The sequence below is a fragment of the Lissotriton vulgaris genome, chromosome 12 (assembly GCF_964263255.1).
Source record: "Lissotriton vulgaris chromosome 12, aLisVul1.2, whole genome shotgun sequence".
Taxonomy (NCBI): domain Eukaryota; kingdom Metazoa; phylum Chordata; class Amphibia; order Caudata; family Salamandridae; genus Lissotriton; species Lissotriton vulgaris.
The window spans coordinates 137954455-137974748 of NC_141700.1; the positions used below are offsets into that span (position 1 = coordinate 137954455).

General features: G+C 43.1%; 1 protein-coding gene across 1 annotated transcript in view; it reads left to right on the forward strand.

Annotated features, from left to right (window-relative positions):
- CHRNB2 (cholinergic receptor nicotinic beta 2 subunit) overlaps positions 1-13724 on the forward strand; it is a 192535-nt gene extending 178811 nt beyond the window's left edge. Inside the window, exon 6 of the mRNA XM_086947599.1 lies at positions 5346-13724. Within this exon, the coding sequence (XP_086803725.1) occupies positions 5346-5516 (171 nt within the window). The 3' untranslated portion in view covers positions 5517-13724. The remainder of the gene's footprint in view (positions 1-5345) is intronic.
- The last annotated feature ends 6570 nt before the right edge of the window (positions 13725-20294 follow it).

The window sequence follows — 20294 nt, forward strand, 5'->3', positions numbered from 1 at the left end:
CTAGTGGTGGAGACTCTGGCCATGGTGTGAGAACAAAGGGCCTGATGTATATCTTGGCAGTATGTATACTCCATCGCAGAACAACAAGCTGTGCTCCAGGACTTATATCAGGCCCAAAGTCTATCGAAAACATCACAGTCTCTCTAGAAGTGTTATAAATTAAATTGAGTGCCCCAAAAGAGTTTTTGCTTTGAAAATGATCAGCACTTTCATTAAAATAAATAATTTCTAGGGAGGAAAGAGATTCTCAAATCTCTTTTGGGTGGGGGGAAGAGTGCTCTGGGACAGGGCATCCTTTCAACGGGGCACAGCCATATAACGCTTATTGAGAAAGCTACAGAGCTGTAAAGACACTAGCTGTTTTGGCACTTTTATCTAAAGCCAGACACGGGCAGGCTATTCAATGATAAAACACTGAGGGGCAGATTTACAAGCCCGTGCGCCACTTTTGCGCAGCCGTTGCGGCGTAAAGCTAGCACCATGCTGCGACGGATTTACAATGTGATGCATCCAGGGAGATGCATCGCGTTGTAAAGCCCTGTCCCGCATGAAACCTGCGTCAGGTTTCATGTGGGCGTTCCAGTGCAGGGTGGGCGTTATGTCGCAGGAATGCCTCGTAAAAAGTGCATGAGTGAAATCTACAAGATTTCACTCAGTCACTTTTCTGACACTGCTGTGTCAAAACCTTGAAGCAGGCGGAAGGCTTGAAACACCACATTGTGTATGGGTAGGCCACGAGCATTGCTGGAGTTGCGTCACGCTTGCGACACAAATCGAACAATGCGCCACCCTTCCGACTGGAGATGCGTCACGTATCTGTTTATCCTTGCGCCATGATGCGCCCTGTGGTGGCGCAAGAGTAAACTTGCGTACCGCATCTCTGCTGATTTGCAGGGATGCGCCAGTCGTCATAAATCTGCCCCAGAGTTCTTAATAAAAGCCAGCTATAGCATAATTAATGAAGAAAAAGCCTACAAGATATGTTCCCTCTCTAAGTATATGACACAGAAAGCTAGTAGGTGAAAGCTCGTCTTTAAGGCAGAAGTAACAGCTGCGTGGCCCAGAGTGCCTAGAACACGAATAGAATCACATGTTAATTAATAACAACTGTGATACTAAGGCCCTAGGCACACACCTATTAGCCCCTACTCTCATACCGGTCACCTCTGGTGGGCCTGCAATCTGATTCTTAAAGTTCTAAACCAAATCTCATTGCAACCTTGCTGAAGGCAACTGGTACCTGGCCAAGCCCATACGTAACTTCGATGTGTAGTTTCAATGTCTTCAATACCATAAAATATAACCACACCTTACAACAAGCAAGCGGAAGAGGAAGAGGTTCTGGTGGGAGGATGTAAGAAACAGGAGAAAATGTAGACTTAGGAGATCTGAAGTCATCAAAAACTTACATTTCTCTTAATCCTTCCTGGCCTGGCAACGCATGAAGGCCTCTTTTATAGCCCTGCCAGCAGGTGTTTTTCACTGTATAACCTTTCCTGGGCTTGGCACAAACAGGGTATAGAAAGTTCTGTTCACTGTAAAACATAACATGTTTTATTCTGCGGAGAGGGGAATTAGTTTTAGTCACAACAAAGTAAATCTGTGACCTTCACGAGAGTCTTACGCGTAAGGTCAATACTCCAATAGAGACCTGACAATGAACCGAGGCACCTATCATCATTATGCAGACAACCAGAATACATAGAGTCTATTGGCTGCCTGAATCCTTCACAGTCTGGTTTTAGACCTATGTACAGTACTGAATCTGCATTGATAGCAGTAACAGATTACATCAGACATTCTCTTCACAGCAACCAGGCAGTTTTGTTGGAGGAGATTGGGATCTGTGATCGAGCTCTACTATGGTTTTCGAGGTTTTTAGCTCAACTCACGCAGACCATTAATCTCGGGCCTTACCGCTCGCGCACCTTTGAGCCTAATAAGGGAGTGCCACAGGGTTTTTGTCTTAGCCCCACATTGTTCAATTTTTCTGTAGCACACCGTGCGAAAATTATTACTCCGATCTCATACGCAGATGATACGCAGCTTGTCTTATCATTTGATAAGAGTATTATGACCACTTATCCCCGCTTCTCGCAAGGCATGAAAGCTATCTCATATTGGATGACGAAGAACTTTCTCCAGCTGAATGCTGGTAAAACGGAGATTAAGCTATTTGGCAATGCCAATCGCTCTGGTCTCCAGAGTGGTGGCCTCTTGAGTTGGGTACAGCTCCTGTTCCTAAGACAGTGGTTAAGAATCTGGGTGTCCGATTAGACCAGACTCTCACTATGAAAGATCAGGTAGTGGCCACCACTGGCACCTGCTTTCATATGATGAGCCTTTTGCGTAGTGTATTTCATCTCCTCATACTCTCTGTGCAAAAAACTCTTGTTCGGGTACTGGTGACCAGTCGCCTGGACTACTGTAATGCTCTCCTGGCAGTGGCAAACAATTACTAATTAAACAGACTCCAGGTGGTGCAGAACACAGCCGCCCAACTAGTCCAGAACATGCCAGCCAGATCGGCTTCTCTCCCCCTATTGCGCCAACTGCACTGGCTCCCCGTACGTAAGAGAATTAAGTTCAAGATCTCCTGTACAGTACATAAAGCTCTGAATGTTAGAGGACCCAGTTATTGAATAGAAAAATAGATCAGCTGGGCAGATCTTTACGATCGGGAGAGAAATACCTTCTTGCCATTCCCCATTTTAGGAAAACTCGTACTAGGGGTAAAGCCTTTTCCTACCCTGCTCCCAACTACTGGAATCAATTACCTCCCCACCTCTGGATACCCCTTCTGGGGTGATTCAGGCACTTTATAAATTAATTAAATCAAATCAAACCATGCACATAAGGTCTTGTGGCATAAGGACCTTCGGCCCACTGTCTCCTACTGAATGAGGAAAATCAGTGTTCAAATCTACTAAGAGGAAGGGGAGCACAGTCATTATTTATGGTCATTGGAGAAGATGGGGAGTCTAGAAGATGGGGAGTCTAGAAGATGGTGAGTGCCGTCATTGTTTACAGTCCCTAGGTATGATGGGCAGAGCAGTTATTGTTTACATTAATTGAAGATGTGCATGCTTTCATTGTTTACAGTCAGTAGGTATGATGGGCAGAGCAGTTATTGTTTACATTAATTGGACATGTTGTGGATGCTGTCATTGTTTACAGTCATTGGCATGATGGGCAGAGCTGTCATTGTTTACATTAATTGGAGATGTTGGGGGTGCAGTCATTGTTTACTGTCATTGTTTACATTAATTGAATATGCTGTGGATGCTGTCATTGGTTACAGTCACTAGACATGATGGGCAGAGCTGTCATTGTTTACATTAATTGGAGATGGGGACTGCGTTCATTGTTTACAGTCACTAGGCATGATGGGCAGAGCTGTCATTGTTTACATTAATTGGAGATGGAGAGTGCTTTCATTGTTTACAGTCACTAGGCATGATGGGCAGAGCTATCATTGTTTACATTAATTGGAGATGTTGTGGATGCAGTCATTGTTTACTGTCATTGTTTACATTAATTGAAGATGTTGTGGATGCTGTTGTTGTTTACAGTCACTAGACATGCTGATCAGACACTTGAGATTGTGTGGAGTGGTGTCACTGCTTACACTGGTTGGAGATTGCAGTCATTGTTTACAGTCACTAGGCATGATGGGCAGAGCTGTCATTGTTTACATTAATTGGAGATGGGGAGCGCTTGCATTGTTTACAGTAACTAGGCATGATGGGCAGAGCTTTCATTGTTTACATTAATTGGAGATGTGGAGCACTTTTATTGTTTATAGTCACTAGGAATGATGGGCAGAGCTGTCATTGTTTACATTGATTGGAGATGTGGATGCTATCAGTGTTTACAGTCACTATGTATGATGGGCAGAGCTGTAATTGTTTACATTAATTGGAGATGTGGATGCAGTCATCGTTTACTGTCATTGTTTACATTAATTGGAGATGTGGAAGCAGTCATTGTTTACTGTCATTGTTTACATTAATTGGAGATGTGGATGCAGTCATTGTTTACTGTAATTGTTTACATTAATTGGAGATGTGGATGCAGTCATTGTTTACTCTCATTGTTTACATTAACACCTTAGCTGTGTGTAAACATTTCTCCCCAGTGCTGCGCTGTCCATTAGAACTAGTGCTGAATGGACGTTCAATGGTCGTGCGCAGCACTGGGGAGGTAGTGCTGCTGACGACCATTGGCCGTCAGCAGCACTTAAGGGGTTAATTGGAGATGTTGTGGATGCAGTCATTGTTTACTGTCATTGGTTACATTAATTGAAGATGTTGTGGATGCAGTCATTGTTTACTGTCATTGTTTACATTAATTGAAGATGTTGTGGATGCTGTTGTTGTTTACAGTCACTAGACATGATAGTCAGTCACTTGGATTGTGTGGAGTAGTGTCACTGCTTACACTGGTTAGAGATGTTGAAGATTGCAGTCAATGTTTACAGTCACTGGCAATGATGGGAAGTGCTGTCGTTGTGTTATTGGTTGTCACTGGAGATGATGTGTAGTGCGGTCATTGTTTACAATAATTAGTGAAGTTGGAGAGTGCTGTCGCTGTTTACAGTCACTAAGGAGGGCGAGGAGCTGTGAGTGTTTATGTTCGCAAAGGAAGACTGGGTGGGCAGCAAGGTTTACACTTGCTGAGCGGCTAGGAAGGAAGAACAACGTTTACAGTCATGAAGGGATGAGGGCTGCTGTCAGTGTGTACAGTCGATAATGATGACAGAGGGCTGCCACTGCTCACAGCTGCTAAAGAGGAGGAATAGAAAAAGCCATTGTTTGAATACTCTGAGCTAGTCCTCAGCGGAAAAAAAACAGAGAAAGAGGGAACATACCAAAGTGGCGAAACATTAGCTGCTTAAAAGAAAAGGACAATAACAATAAATAGTTAAAAGTTTAAGCACAAAATATCAAGGTCCAAACCAAGGCTCACCTCCACTATGAAATATGGTTCACCACACATTGATAAATAAAATGATCAAGGGAAAGTATATCAATATAAATCCTGAAGTGGGAGTTGTGTTTATTTAAATTCTCTAAAAGTGATGGTTGTTATGTGAGTGTTAAAAATAACTAAACATTTTGGAAGTTAATAATATAGTTGGTATTAGGTAGGTTTGCATTAGCAGTCCTTCCTATAACCACAAAAATTACTGGTCCGCTTACACATCTACGGAGCTCCTTGAGTCTTAGTGTAAGATGGCCCATGTTCTCCTTATATTAAGTGATTGTTCTTTTACTCATGAGATGTTGTAAATGCTGCTCCATTCACTTACTTTGTATGTTTCTCTACACCAACCCCCTTTGCAGGTAAGCGAGGACTGGAAGTACGTTGCCATGGTGATTGACCGCCTCTTCCTGTGGATTTTTATCTTTGTTTGCGTTTTTGGCACAGTCGGGATGTTTCTGCAGCCACTCTTCCAGAACTACACGGCTAATACTCTAATGCAACTCCATAATTCTGCACCAAGCGCCAAATAACTGGTACTTTGTTTGAAGGGTAGAGATGGGAACTTTATTTGAGATGCAAGTGAAAAGAGAAGGCCCCAGAGAATATTTTGAGAAGACAAACTACTTCAAAGGACATGATGGGACATGATTAAAGTTGGCCTTGTTTCGAAGGCCTATCATGCGCTGGGGGTCTATCTCTTTCATTTGGATAGGCATGAGGTGCCCGCATTGCCCACACAGGATGGGTTCTCTGGTCTGTTCGAAATATATCTCCAAGCATCTTGGAAGCTCTCTGCATGTGAAGTCTCAGGAGAGTTCATGAAAGTTCTTCAGTAACCTTCTTACTGTTTCCACCGAAGAAGACCATGCTTCAGAAATGGTACAAGCCATGACCCTCCGACGAGCCTCCCTCCAGGAGTTCATGCAATGGGTAGAAGATAGGGTGTTGTGAGGGAATGGACAACAGCACCTCAATATATTAGGAGGTGCCAAATCATTAACGTACTCTCCCTTTCTGCAGGACTCAGTTCAACGTGTGGTTCATGCGATTCTGGGCTTCTTGTGCCCCTCAACATGTGGGTCACCATCACCAGTGGCTTTCTAAAGTGCAACCTTCAAAAGAGCATATAGTGGGGTCCCTAGAGTTGTCACCGAACACCTTCCTATAAGTCAATCATTGAGATCTTGAGGTTCAAGCCAGTGACACAACATGTGGTTTGTTGAAACACCAGGCTCAAGGTCCACAATCGTCCACGTGTGGTAGTCAAACCATAGCCTCCAAGTAGAGCCACCACTGACATGTGTTTGTGTTGAGAATCTTAAAGTTTACGCTGTGTTCTTTTCAAAATAGGGCCAAGTGGGATCTTGGTCTTAAAGCCGAACCCCCCTTTAATGTTTTATTCAGAATTCTCGTTTTCGGCTTCCATGAGGCTTATTTTATTATTTGGCCATTTTTTAAATGCAAGCTGAGCCTCTTTCATTGTGTACTTTACGAGGATGAAAGAGCTTCACACCGGATTATGTTTAAAATATGGTTTATTAATATCCTCACGCTTAAGCTGAGTTTATTAACATGCGGGCAATGGGGACCCTGGCATTCGAACCAAGTAATTGGTACCCTGCTATCGTGGTTCTCAGTGATCACTGGCTTTGTGTTTATCTTCACTGGGTGAGCATTAGACCCCATGGAGTTCAGTGGGCTGCAGGGCTGTAGGAGTTGTTACACTGGAAAGGAGATGCTCAAAGTGTAGCTATTTAGCATCATGGTTGTCAGGATACTGTTTTGGGAATTGCGTCCTTAAGCTTAGAAGCTGTTAATGTCTTTAATAGGGATATTAGTCCTAAAGCAGTTATATTTCTAAAGTGAGGATTATTGAAATCCTGATGATCAAAGTGACAAGTATCAACATGTGTCCTATATGGCTCCTGGTCTTCAAAGCGGGATGTTATATGGTGGTTTATTGGACTCTTGGTCTTAACATTAAACACTTTTCAATGTGTGCAAATTGGGATCCTTGTGTTCAAGATAGGCATTTAATATTAATCCACTTTAACTTGTGATTTATTGGGTCTTAACTTTAAACACTCTCTAATGTGTGCAATTCAGGATCCCAGGCTTCCAGATGGGTCTTTAACATTAGCCAATATTAGCCCCATTAACTTGTGATTTATTGGGATCATTCTCATCAAACTGGGACTTCTTTAATAAGCAGTATATTGGGATACTGGACTTCAAAAAGAGTTCCTATCAACAAATAGTTTATGGGAATCTTAACCTTCAAGTTGAGACTTCTTTATGCGTGTTTTATTGTGATCTTAGTCTTCAAGGTTGATCCCTCCTAATGGCTGGGTATTGGGATCCGGCACTTCAAAATTGGAATCTAGGAATTCCGACTGAGGCTACTTCAACATCTGGATGGGTGGCATCAAGCCTTCAAGAGGGGCTTTAAATCAGTTTGTAATTCAACCAATCAGTAGATTTGTGGAGCGCAGCTTGTCACCCGTGAGGGTATCCAGGTGCTGGCAGGCTCCAGTTGATTAGCTGAATAGCCAGGTCTTCAGGGTCTTTCAGAACGCTGGAAGGGATGGGCAGCCCTTAGAAGAAAGATGCAGCTCATTCCATGTCTTTGCTGCTAGGTAGGAGAAGGAGTGACCTCCGCACCTGCTCTTGAAGGTAGCAAGGGCAGAATTGGCACTCAGTTCCTGAAGGTGGCTCCACCCACAAAGTTTATGAGATGTTTGAATTAGCCAGGAAGACCTATTTAACACTGAGCAATGTTTTCAAGGAATGCAGAGCGCCACCGGGGGAATCGATGTGCCTCATCATCAGGCTCTGACTTTTTAATTTTTACCACTTCTTGGGCGGGGAGTGGTAAGACCCTATATTTCATATTGAGCATAATTCGCTCCTCAAATAGTGAGACATTAGACTGGCGACGGAGACAATTTTCCCTTGTAGTTCTCGACGATCTCTGGCTTTCTACTTTTCAATATTGGTTGAGCATTAACCCCCATGGAGCACAGGGGGTTGTAGTAAATGTCCACACTTAAAAGGACATGCTCAAAATGTACGTATTTAGGTCTAAAATCATACCCACTTCAGACCCTGGAAGGATCCCCTGTGTCTCCTTCTGAGCAGAAACTTTTAAATGCCATATAAGCCTAGAATATTTGCTTGGAAAACCTTCCTTCAATAACAGCCTGGCAAAGGGTTTAATAAATCTTTGAAGTCGTAAAGACCTGAAATTAGTCTACTCTTCTGTTTCATGAGACTGACAAGAAAAAAGAAAAAAGTCAATAGACAATCTTTCACCAGATTGATCTTGCCTCCTCTCATTACCGGAAGTGACAAGAAAACTTTATTTTCACAGCACAAAATAGAACAACTTGGAAACTGAGACGTATACGCTGCCTCCAGCGAACACAGGGGACATCACCCTGGCTAGCAATCTAGCTTAATTTAGCTGAATTTCCTTTAGAAAGAAAGGTGGAAGGTAAGATCTCTTCAAAATTCCAATAGGATGCAAAGCAAACTGAAAGGTTAGGTTCTAAGAGCCACATTGAATCTATGAACACTATTCACAATCTTCAGGAAACTGATTGCAGCTTCTTTATATTGTAATCTTATGTAATTACAATGAGTAATGCAGGTCTTCACATCATCAATTAGTTAAAATGTGATGCCATATGCTTTTACAAATAAAGGCCAAAAATAAAAAGCAATAATCTAAACTGAAAAAAAGATGCAGCCTGTAAAGTGGTGGGAAGGGCACAAGGGAGCTGATCAGAATGCAGTTTAACAACTGTGTTCTAAGGCACATGTAATGTCATATTTTATACAGGCACTAACCACTGGCAAAAAGAATCTGTAAAAATCAGGAATTGACCAGTTGGCCTACACACTACAATCCTGTAAGTAAATCTTCACTTCCAATTGGGCGTCCTTGATTCACCTTCTGTGGAACGGCTTGGGCAGCAAGGCAATATTCTATAGGAAAGTGTATGCATCACAATCAAACAATATTCAAGTTAAAAGATATTACTAATGTTAAGATGATAAACAAATATTCATTAGTTTCTCAAAAGAAAAATCAATTAAAATTGGACCTACGAGTCAAGAGCTATTAAGCTTCAAAGGTTGTCCCTGGAGGTAATGAAAGGGTCAGACAAGCATTATCAAAATAGTAAAAAAGAGTAACTGATAAAAAAACTGGGTATTCTACAAAATCAATGTTCAACACTCCGACTGGTAGTTATAATTAGCTTGCACCAGCAGCTGAAGATACAAATCCATGGTGCGTAAAAAGTGGGTACATTATGCCAAATTTTGGGTTGAATGAGTCACAGAAGAAATTGAGATGTTACATACTGGATCATAGTGTAGTAATGCTTGAGATATTGAAATAGGCAGGTGAATTGAACTACACATGTGGCTTTTGAGGCACACCATAAATAGATGAGGTCTGAATCCCCTGTGTCCTGAAGATGGTTCAAGCTTATCAAAATAATTCAAGGATATTAGAACATTGTCTTGTCACAAATCTCCATATGTCATACGCACTGACCAATTTATCAGGAGTTTCTGGGTCCCCTGCACAAGGCACAGTCTGCAAGGCTCTCAGGTGAGAAGGAAAGAAGTGTTACAGGACAAGCAAGATCTATGGTTTGGTCTTGTGCTAAAAATGTCAGATATGACTTATAGGCAGTGGATACCCATAGCATATCACATGTTCGAGCATGCTTGTATTCAACACTTGGTGAACAAAAGGAAGCTTTCAGGTTATAACCCTGAGAATCGGTTGTTTGGCTAAGGTTTCTTCCATATTCCACTGTGGTTCTCAGGCAAGGTGTCCTAGAAGGGTGACAAACTAAATAATGGTTGTAAAATACTTTGCAAATACCCCAAAACTTTGGATACCAGCCCACCCTACCTCAACTCAGAATGACGTGTTTCCTTTCTTGAGAGTATGCTTTCAGGCATGGAAACTCCCAAAGGTGTCTGTGCACAAGTCCACTAAGGCTAAGGAAAGGCTACTTAGATCAGGTCTGTTTACAAGAGTATTTAAGAAGTCCATGATAAGTCTCCAAGGAATCTTGTATGAACAGAGAAAGCAGGAGAAGCACCCAGCATTTAAAGTAAATGTACACACTTACAGAGCAATCTAATTTTTCTTTTGACAGGTTGATAAATAAAATTAATCTGTCCTGGTGGAGCCAAATGGCAACCCGAACCTTTAGAACTAGGCGTATTCGCAGACAGATATGAATTTACTAAAACTACTATACTATAAAAACTGAAATACAGCAATTCAAAATTCTACAAGCATTCTTGACTGTAAAAGTTAACAGGTATGCAATTATAAAAGTGGACTTTATGTGCAACAATAAATTTGACAGGGGCCGAGTTCCAACCGCTGCCTCCGGCACGGAAAGAATAACCCTGCACACATATCGCTAGTTTACAATTTTAAGAGAAATGTTTGCAGCTCAAATCTATGAAGAATCCAGCTGTAGCCACACAGAATCCTAATTATTTACATTGTCCTGAGAGAAAAAAAACCTGTCTCATATCACCAATCTAAAACTGATACCTTAATATCCAAGACACTTGCCTGTGTTCACTAATAGTATCCCAATTATAAGCATTTGATATAGTTCAGTGCCCGCCACTTGGGCCGCTGGCCTGGGAAACCACAAAAGACTTCTCTTGTTTCCAGGTCTTTTCTGAAAGGCCCAATGTCTTCCATTTTAAATACAGTTAATGTCTCAAGGCATTTTAGAGCAGAGTCAACCCACAGCAAACATGCATAATATAGGTCTGCGTGTATTGCTGGGAAGCTTGCTCATAGCAGGCCTCCAACTAAATGTCCGACTCAGCTATATGAGAAACAAAAGAAAAAACATAGCAATGTCTGGCGTTAGCCAAGACCTTTAGATTTTACTAAAATTATATTTTAATACTTTCTAATAGGGGCTCTCAGTCAGCCCTCATCAGCTTTTGCTTTGGTGTTGTGCCACTCTCATTTTTCTTCTGCCCACTGCAGCATACAGTATGGGGCAAAGGGTCAGACCACTTCAGCCATTGGCTAATTTCACTGTGATTGATGGCATTCTGCTCTTTCACAAAGAAGATATCACCACCATACAAAGTAGTTCCTTTTAGTGCAGGGAAACTATGGCTAATGTGCTTTATAAGGTCAAAAGATATTGTTGCCTTAAGCCTATGCTTTACATTAATTTACATTGATGAGGGCCCGACAGCTCCTGAAAAAAAGTTTCACAAAAAGCAACAATCACTGACAACATTAAAGGATTGCCAGCCAATGCCAGCCTATTGGCTTTTCCAATGCATGTCTTTTGAAGAGGCCTGTCACAGGTCGACTGTGTGTCGAGTTGCCTGCCAATAGTTGATACACTATAATCCTAAATAGCACAAATTCAAGTGCAGAGGCTTTCTTGCCACTGCCCTCCACTTGGCAACTTATCCATAAAAGCCGACTTTAACATGCTGACGATTAGTCCTTCTTCCTAAATCCCTCTGTGGGCTCTATTACAGGTCGGGCACAATCACAGAGGCAAATTGGGCACGCACTAAGTCCCGACCACTGGTTTTGTCAGACCGGATGACAGCATGCCAAATGTGTATGCTTCATGTGTATGCTTCTGGCCCATTAAAGCTGCACAAACTGGCACTCTACGCTATATGCCTTCCAGGTTTTGCTAGGCTATACCTGGCAAAAACTGAGTGCCAGCGCGAGCTGGAGAAGGGACTCACAACCAATGTGTAATTCTGAAGCAGTGGCAAAAACAAGGCCCAAAATTGGATATGTAGATCAGTTGCAGAATGGGCTTTTGTATCTATTAATTTTGCCAACTGGTTGGAGTTGCTTCTTACCGATACAAAGATCTGTAGAGTTTGGTATGTTTCCGACCAGCTTCCACAATGAGTCATCAGCCTAAACTTGAATCTCCCTAAAGTCTTGTTAAGACGACTACAGGTGACTCGAAATGCTGCAGGGTGTCTGGTCCTTGGACTGCCGCGGTGCTGTTCAGTGTCACACCCTCTCAGCACTAGCTACCAATCATTAAATGCATGTGGTCAAAAGCTTTGCAGTTGGCTCGCAGAGCATATAACGGCATTGGAACAAAATACCTCCAGGACAGGTTTCTTCCTTGTCCTCCAAGCAGTCTTCTTAGTTTAAGCAAAGCTGTATTAATTAAAATTGCAAATTTAAAGAGCAAAGAACAGGAGGAAGGTCACTCACCTTCTTAGCAGCTAAAGCTTGGAATGAACTCCCTCGACAGTCGTTCCATCAAACCAGAGAATCGCTTGAAACAGTTCCTGAAGACTTGGCTGTTACTGCATGCTTCAACGGTGCCTCTGGCTATCTGGCTGGCACAGGGATGTCCTTTGGGGCAGATGTTTCTGCTTTAAAAATCAGCTGATTCTTCCCTTCATCTATTCCGCGGCTCCAACTATACCAAATCTAAGTCAGTCTAATTTATACTGCCATCCTTTTCCCCTTTGCCTAATGGATCTAAATATTGTCCCAAGACCTCCTAGTTAGGCTTGCAGGTCTGAGGCTAAAGGTAGGCACTCTCTGTAACTGAAAGTAAAGAGGGTGCGAATGGGCCATTGCCCTGAGACATTCGCACCATAACCCTGGGACATGCACATTGCGACAATGTTTCATTTATTGGTGCAAAGAACCCTGCAGGCCCCAGCTGGGAGAGAACTGCAGAAAAACACATCAAGCAAATGGAGGCAGAGTACTCCAAGGCCCATCAAACGTAATGTGTGCGTATCGGCTGCTGAGAAAGGTCCGGACAGGGTGCATGCAGCTCAAGGCCAGCAAGGCTGTGCCTCAGGCAGGCGCCAGAAACAGTTATGAGAAAGCAGTGAGGTGGTCATGCAGGTGGAAGCTCCTAGGACCTGAAGAAGAAAAGAGTGCGTGAGCAAGAACTACATGAGCTGAACCAATTTTATTTCATATCCCCCGAGTGGAAACAAAGAGCAAGGGTGCAAGGACCGTGGAAGAACACAGGTGAGTGAGGAGTGAGGCCTAGCGCTCGGGCGGGACCAGGCACGATACCCAGCTTCCAAATCATGGCTCTATTTTGTGCTGTGCATAGTTCTTCTGTCCTCCCTCTTACGGAGAAGACGTCCTCTTAGTGTGGAGGAGGGCGAGTTAGATAAATAAGCATTGATATATACAAGTTCTATCATATTTTACTTAATACACATCCCTGAGGGCATATGAGAATTACCCTGTTGCGCATACCGCCATTTTATGATTCACATTCCTTATCGCCTTAGATCAGCATACCAGTGTTCAGTAAAATTCCTTTAAATGCATAGCAAGCAATAGAAATGCCTTAGAGGGGCGACAGCACCAACAACAGCCCTGGCCCACCTGAGCAGTTGACGCATAGAAAAGCCTTACCGATTGGCGTGGCACTATATACGCCAAGTTCGTCCATACTCTTTTCTTGGCCACACGTGTCCGTCTTCCTCACAGCAGTAGCAGTGTCTAGTGTTCCCCTCACAGAATATAAACCCTTCACTATGTCCTTCACCATACCTAAACAGGCATCACATCCCTCTGTCACGATTAACACATTGTTTTCCCGGCTCTGGCCTGTCCCGTGCAAACACGATGCACCGATATTTGCAGACAGGACTGTTGCATCTTGTATTGTACTTGTTAAAACGCTAATAAAGTTGCTATTGGACCTCAAGGTATTATTGTTCAGTTTTGTAAACCCAGTATATATATATATGTTTTTCAGCCTTATTTTGCACATGGGCACCAGGGATTTGGTACAAGGTAAATTTATTCTATCCACTTTGCTTGCATACATGCTCTTCCAAATCTCCTGCACTTTCTATGGGCCTTAATGAAGTATCTGATCTACTTGTTTTTTATTTTTTATTTATAATTTAAAACCAGTGAAGTACCGTACAAGCACATTATATGAATAGTACATCGTATACAGCACATGCTGCTAACTTCAATGCAACATCATCCCAACATCTGCGTCTGGTATTCCACTGTGGTGTGTGATACCAGGCCTTACATTTCCTGCCTGCTATGGATCCTATTATGCGGTGGAAGCTGTGCTAATGCCTACCCCAGTAGTTTGTGAGGGAGTGTTGTGACCAGTCTGCGAATCTGCTATGTCTTGAAGTTCCTGCAAATATGCACCAAGTGGTTGCTATATATCGTGTGGTCGAGATGTCAGTGGCTGCAACTGTGCATATAAGTCCCTGTTTGTGTTACATGCGCCAAACTGTGAAGCCATGCCTTTATTGTTGGCAGGTGTTTAATGCCCCATTTGATGGCCAGTTCCAAACTTTCGTGAACAAACCCCGCGAATGCCAACAATGGAGCAGGCGTAAGTTCAAGGTGTGTTATATGTTACGGTTCTACAAAGATTGCCCCCCAGTACTTAGCCAATTGGTCACACATCCATTTCATATGTGCAAAATCTGCTGACGGACAGCGACACTTGGGGCATGCGTGCGAGAGGGGCAGTTCCACGCAATGCAACCTAATAGGGATAATGTACACCCGCCAAAGGAATTTAAAATGTAACAGCTTATGTGTATGATTTAATGAAACCTTACATGTTTGTCTACAGCAGTAGAACCATTGGAGGTCGGAAAGGGATGACCCAAGTCTCGCTCCCACACAGCCCACACACCTGCATCGCCTGTGGGCTATAGTTAATTTATACAGTTTGGACATTAGATGGTCCCCATCAGTGTCCTTAATGAGTAGTGTCAGAGGTGGGAACTACGAGGGTTGATCTACTTGTTTTAAGAGAAATTCTCTTTGGTAAGTTCAACCTATGGCTCCTTGGAGACCAGTAGCAGAAGACAATTTCTCTGATGGTGAAAAACATAGGGCCTGATGTATTGTTTAGGCAGGCCGCTGTCCGTCAGGGTAGTGAAGGACATTACATCCACCACTACTGATTTATTACCACCGGCCAAATTTGGAGATCACCGCCTGCAATCGATGTGTCTTCAGAGAAACCCGCTGGTTCTTCTGAAGGAACTAAAAGAACAGGGGTTCACTCTATCAGTTAGGCAGCTGTTCAAACTTTTTTGTTTTTCAGAAACAAACTATCAAAGCAGGAGTTATGTTATTGAAAGAATAGAAACTAAACTAATGACACCCACATCCATTGAGTTTCTCCCAGGGTTTGTTAGGCATTTTGTTTTCTGTCTGTGATTGTCATGGTTTTCCTGGCAGTCATGGACAGGAAAGAAAACATCTGCTTTAAATAGGGCAGGTGGTTTGATGCCCTTACTCTGATGGCCACTATTCCATCGGCCCATAGGAGTATGTTCTCTGACAGCGGAGGGGGCGGCACTGTCGTCATAACACTTGCAGTCTACCGGACTCAGACTAGAGAGGCCAGGCCGAGGGATTGTGGAACCATGTACTCTAACATTTATGACAGAGTACCTAGGGCCAGATGTAGGTGGCCAAATACCAGTCGGTAACGGCCGATTTCGGCCGTTACCGACCGGTATTTGGAGTTTGAGATGTAGGAGGCCTAAATATTACCGATTCGGTAAATTTACCGATTCAGTAAAATACTGATTCGGTAAATTTACCGAATCGGTAAATCTAGATGTAGGTGGCACTGAAAACAGTGCAACAGGCCCTTAAGAAGTTGTTATTTACCACAAAATAATATTTTGTGGTAAATCACGAATTCCAGTGAACATGCACATCTGTGCATGTACACCTGTGCCATGTGGCACACTTACATGCCCTAAGGGCATGTATGTGTGTCACATGGCATACAAGCCAGAATCAGGGGTGCAACAGGGAGTCAAAGTGACACCCTGTCCCCTTGACAATTCGGTAATTTTACCGAATCGGTATTTACCGATTCGGTAATTGCCATTCATTCCTATGGGCCTTGAGGCCCATAGGAATCAATGGCAATTACCGATTTGGTAAATACCGATTCGGTAATTACCGAATCTTAACGATTCGGTAAATGTTACCGAATATTTACCTACATGGCATATACCGATTTGTAAATACCGAATCAGTAAAATTCGGTATTTAAGAATCGGTAAATGCCATTTACCTACATCTGGCCCCTAGTTTCTTAAACTCTATATCAGGCCCAAAGGCTCACTGCCAACAAACATAAGACTTATGGGGATATAGTCCTCCAGAGAGATATCAGAAGCACCATAAGATTTAACAAAGACAAAAAAGAAGGACAATAACAAGACTGCTTTATTTAGGATTTCATGCGTAAACGAAGGACTCGCTCACATCGAATAGTAGCTGAGAGCCCTTGTTACCTATAACTATGTTAGTTCAGGATCTTGTTACACCGGAAAATTCACGGATACAATGACATCCTAACTCTCCCCCTTCTCAATAATGCGGACTCCTGAGTCTGGAAAAATACATTAAACATTTGCCTACCACCCACTTTATCTATATCCATACTTAAAAGAGAATTGGCTATTGAATTTCACCACTGTAAACACACAACACCCTACATGCTATAAATGTCTGCAAGATTGGAACCTTAATGATTCAAATTTCAATGTAATTTTTACAAGTTAAAGGGAGCTGTTTCTAACAATAATTTCCAAAGTCACAGAATATGTGCACACCAAGAAGAGGTGTGGCGCAGCGGCCAGAGTGTCAGACTCCTATTGTGGCTAATTCTGCCCTCTCTTCATCACAGGGCTGATTAATTGCCCCTCTCCAGTGAAGCTAGCCCTCTAACATACCATAATCACTCCAACACGGAAGGTACATTTGTCAGGCCATGACGCTCTCTCCTACAACTGGCCTATCTGTGCCGCAATGCCACAAGAAGCATTGTAGCTCTGGCCTCCTCGTGACTTCAAGTAGGGTTTCAGACTCCTATTTAATATCAAGTAATGTCTCCTCAACACCCAGGATCAAGGCATACCCAGAACATTGGTTATAGAGGGCTTGTCAGATACCATTGACCTCACTGGACACAAGATGCACTTCCATATATTGTCTCACTCTTTGTGCTTCTGTGAAACACCTATCTCAAGGTTTCCTTCCTTTCTGGTACACAACATCCAGCAGGTGAATTTCTAGCCAGAGCTGCCAACATCATGTGTGTGGAGAACTTCGAAGCTCGTCTCAGTCTCAAATCCTGTTCAACGTTTAGGCAGCACTACGTGCCAGTATCCTGGATTCTCACGATATCAGCCTCCCTATCTGTTTTAAAGTCAAAGTCAAGCGATGAATAAGGGTCTCGATTAGAGGAGAGTGATAACAAGACATCAAGCAGAAAATGGCGGAAGGTTCACCAGCCCCTATCTTCATTTCCCATCCTCATTCCGAGTCAGGAGGGAGGCTTCCCAAAGGCAAAGACACCTCTGCTTCTGCTACTAACAAGCCCTTGATGAGGACCTGACATTGATGAAAAGACAACAAGGCAACACCACAGACGTCCTCTTCGGCTGGGACCACCAAATAAGATCATGGGATCCCTGGACAGAATAATTCATGAAATGTCCCCCATACCCTGAGAGAAACCTCTCAGTGCTTAGCAGCCATTCGGCGTGCCAGCATGCACGCAAGACATGTTGTCATGAATCAAATTTTTATAAAGTGTTGCTGACGATGAACCTTCAAGGCTTTGCGAGTGAACTAGGTCCGTAAAATGGCAGACGTCTTTAGATCCAGCTGGCCAGCCACCACTGGAATTAAAAAGCTGCTTCTTCCACCACAGTGGTGATGTGGCTTCTGTGCTACCATGATCGAAATTAGTTTCTCAGAGCCTCTCCAACTAATCAAACTGGCCTCCTACATTTGGAATAGTCTAGTCACTTACTTAGATGAAGGGGGTAAAACCCTGCCTTATAAGGAAATGAGGAGTGCATATGCATGAACCCCGTAGACGGAGCTACATGTAAACCCGAGTCGACGGCGGATAGAAATGGGTTGACTTTGAAGGATAAATGTAGTAGAATACAGGTGAGCTCTGTTTCAGAACTGGTAAGATCATGGAACTAACACAACTGTGATCTACATGCCAGAGGAATTCTTAACTTGACACATTGGGACATCTATACTGTTGATGCAATTAATGGACTGATTAGAATACCCATTGGTCCATTCTTCTTTCAGTATATTTTTTACATTTTAAGATGGCAGAGGTATTTCCTTAAAAATACTTGAAAGCCTTCTGCAAAGTGATGTTATTGGCATTCCAGCTCTGCAGGTCTTTCGCCTTCCATAGCTAGTGCGTGCTGCAGTGATGGTAAGCACAGTGATGAGACCAGATCACCACTGCGCCTTCTCCATAATAAGCAGAGGATCGCCAATTTTCATAAGTTCACCTAGACTTCCACCACATGGATGGGATGCGCTTCCAGACGGGCACACCTGGGTCGAAAGAGGCCACAATGAGAATCAAGATAAAGACTCCACCGCAACCAAGGGCAAGATCAACATTCCCTCCATTTCACATAGACCTGCATCTCCTATACTGAATATATTTTATTCAAAAGTAGCAGTGGAGCCTGAAGAGGACTGGTGTGGCTTGGAAATCTTGACATAGGTCTAAATCTCAGATCTTACAGTGGAGATACATTGCCGGATCCACATCGGTGAGTTAAGGGCACGTCTCAAAAGCAGAACCTCTAGCACACAAATACACCTCTTACCACTCTTGAGAGAACATGTCCATTGCATTTAGAAAGATAGCTCGCTTAAGACAAATTAGAGAATTCATCAAGTTAAGAAGATTTCTAGATTATGCACTAACGCATGCATCATCCCCAGCAAGCGTACCTCTTTTAGATCAAAACACCATCACTTGCTCAAATTTAACCACCCACGACATATTGTGTGCAATATTACAAGATTGTAAGTGATGGAATGTAGAAGATGTTGATAGTTAGTTAGATGTAAACCACAGGTCTGCCGTAACTTGCATGAGGATCCTCGAAATCAATTTATTTTGGACCACTTTTTAGTTTGCTCTTGGTTTTATTGTGGCTTCTATTACCATGGATCTTCGTTCAGTTTCTGAAATTGCCGACTTGAGGGCATATCATATTTTTTGAGTGTGGTTTTTTTTTGTCTGCGTTAGAGGAGAAAATTGTTTAGATGAGAACTTGGAGGATTCTTTGAGAATGAAAGTACTGATCGATAGATGCTCTTCTTACGGTGTTCTGGGCATTGCTTTAAATGGTCAAATTGATAAGATGAGGTGAAAGCGGGGGTAGATGTTTTATGGAAACACCCCAATTCGTGAGGTTTAGCTGCAACATCTACACCTTACACTATAATAACAAATAATCAATGAATCTGTGAAAGACCGTCTACTGAAAACGAGATCAAGAACTCCGTCTTCTGCAGGTAAATCACATTTTTTACAGCAATTTTCATAATATTGCTCTTTATGGCGTCATTTCTGTCCAACCACCAGCTGTGCTCAAAATGAGGAAAACCACGCTTTTCATTTTTGATGTATGTGTTCTAATTCTACTTTGTATGGCTGGGAAACAATCTCTTGCACTGTCCACACTTGAAGAGACATCTTGACAGAACTGTCTGTACAACTGACTGGAATGGTGCCAGCATTTAATGTGTTTGTTTTCTGGATGGACTGCTGCCAGGGGAGCTGTACAATTTCTAAAGGCAGTCGAACACGTGACAGAACTGCACTGGGACAGTAGAAGGGTTCTGCGGTGGGCCTTATTTGGAAGAAGCTATTGGGGTGTGCTTGCCATAGTACCAGTCTTTGGAGTGGGTCTGACTTGGCTATTCCTTTGGCCAAGACAGGAAAAGCCCTTGTTGCACAGAAAATGGGCTCACATATTTGGCACGTCAGCTCGAAGGCAGGTACATTGCCTTTTTTTGGTCTTTTGAGCCATGCAGTGTCGCATTTGTGTACGCGTGTGTATGGGAGGTGATCGGGCTTGCTCTTAGGTAACTGTTGCCTTAGTACAAAATAGAACCACAACAGCCCTCCCTAGCCAGACAACATTCCTATAACACCAACTTTAAGTCCTTTAGAGTCTGTGGGGGGGTCTGTCAGCCAGCTAGGCCAGAATATACGGAAAGGGCGTAGCGCAGGCCTCTGCAGTGCAGGGTGGCTCTCAACCTTTCAATGGGCGCGCATTCAGGCCACAGCCAATGAATATCTTGAGATATTGTAGACTTGGGGGCACCTCTTCCCATTCTGCATAGCGGCTCCATCCTTTTACGTTACGCAACAGGTACCTGGGGCCGGCTGCTGGGAGGGGGGGGGGCGGTGCAACGAGCATCAGCA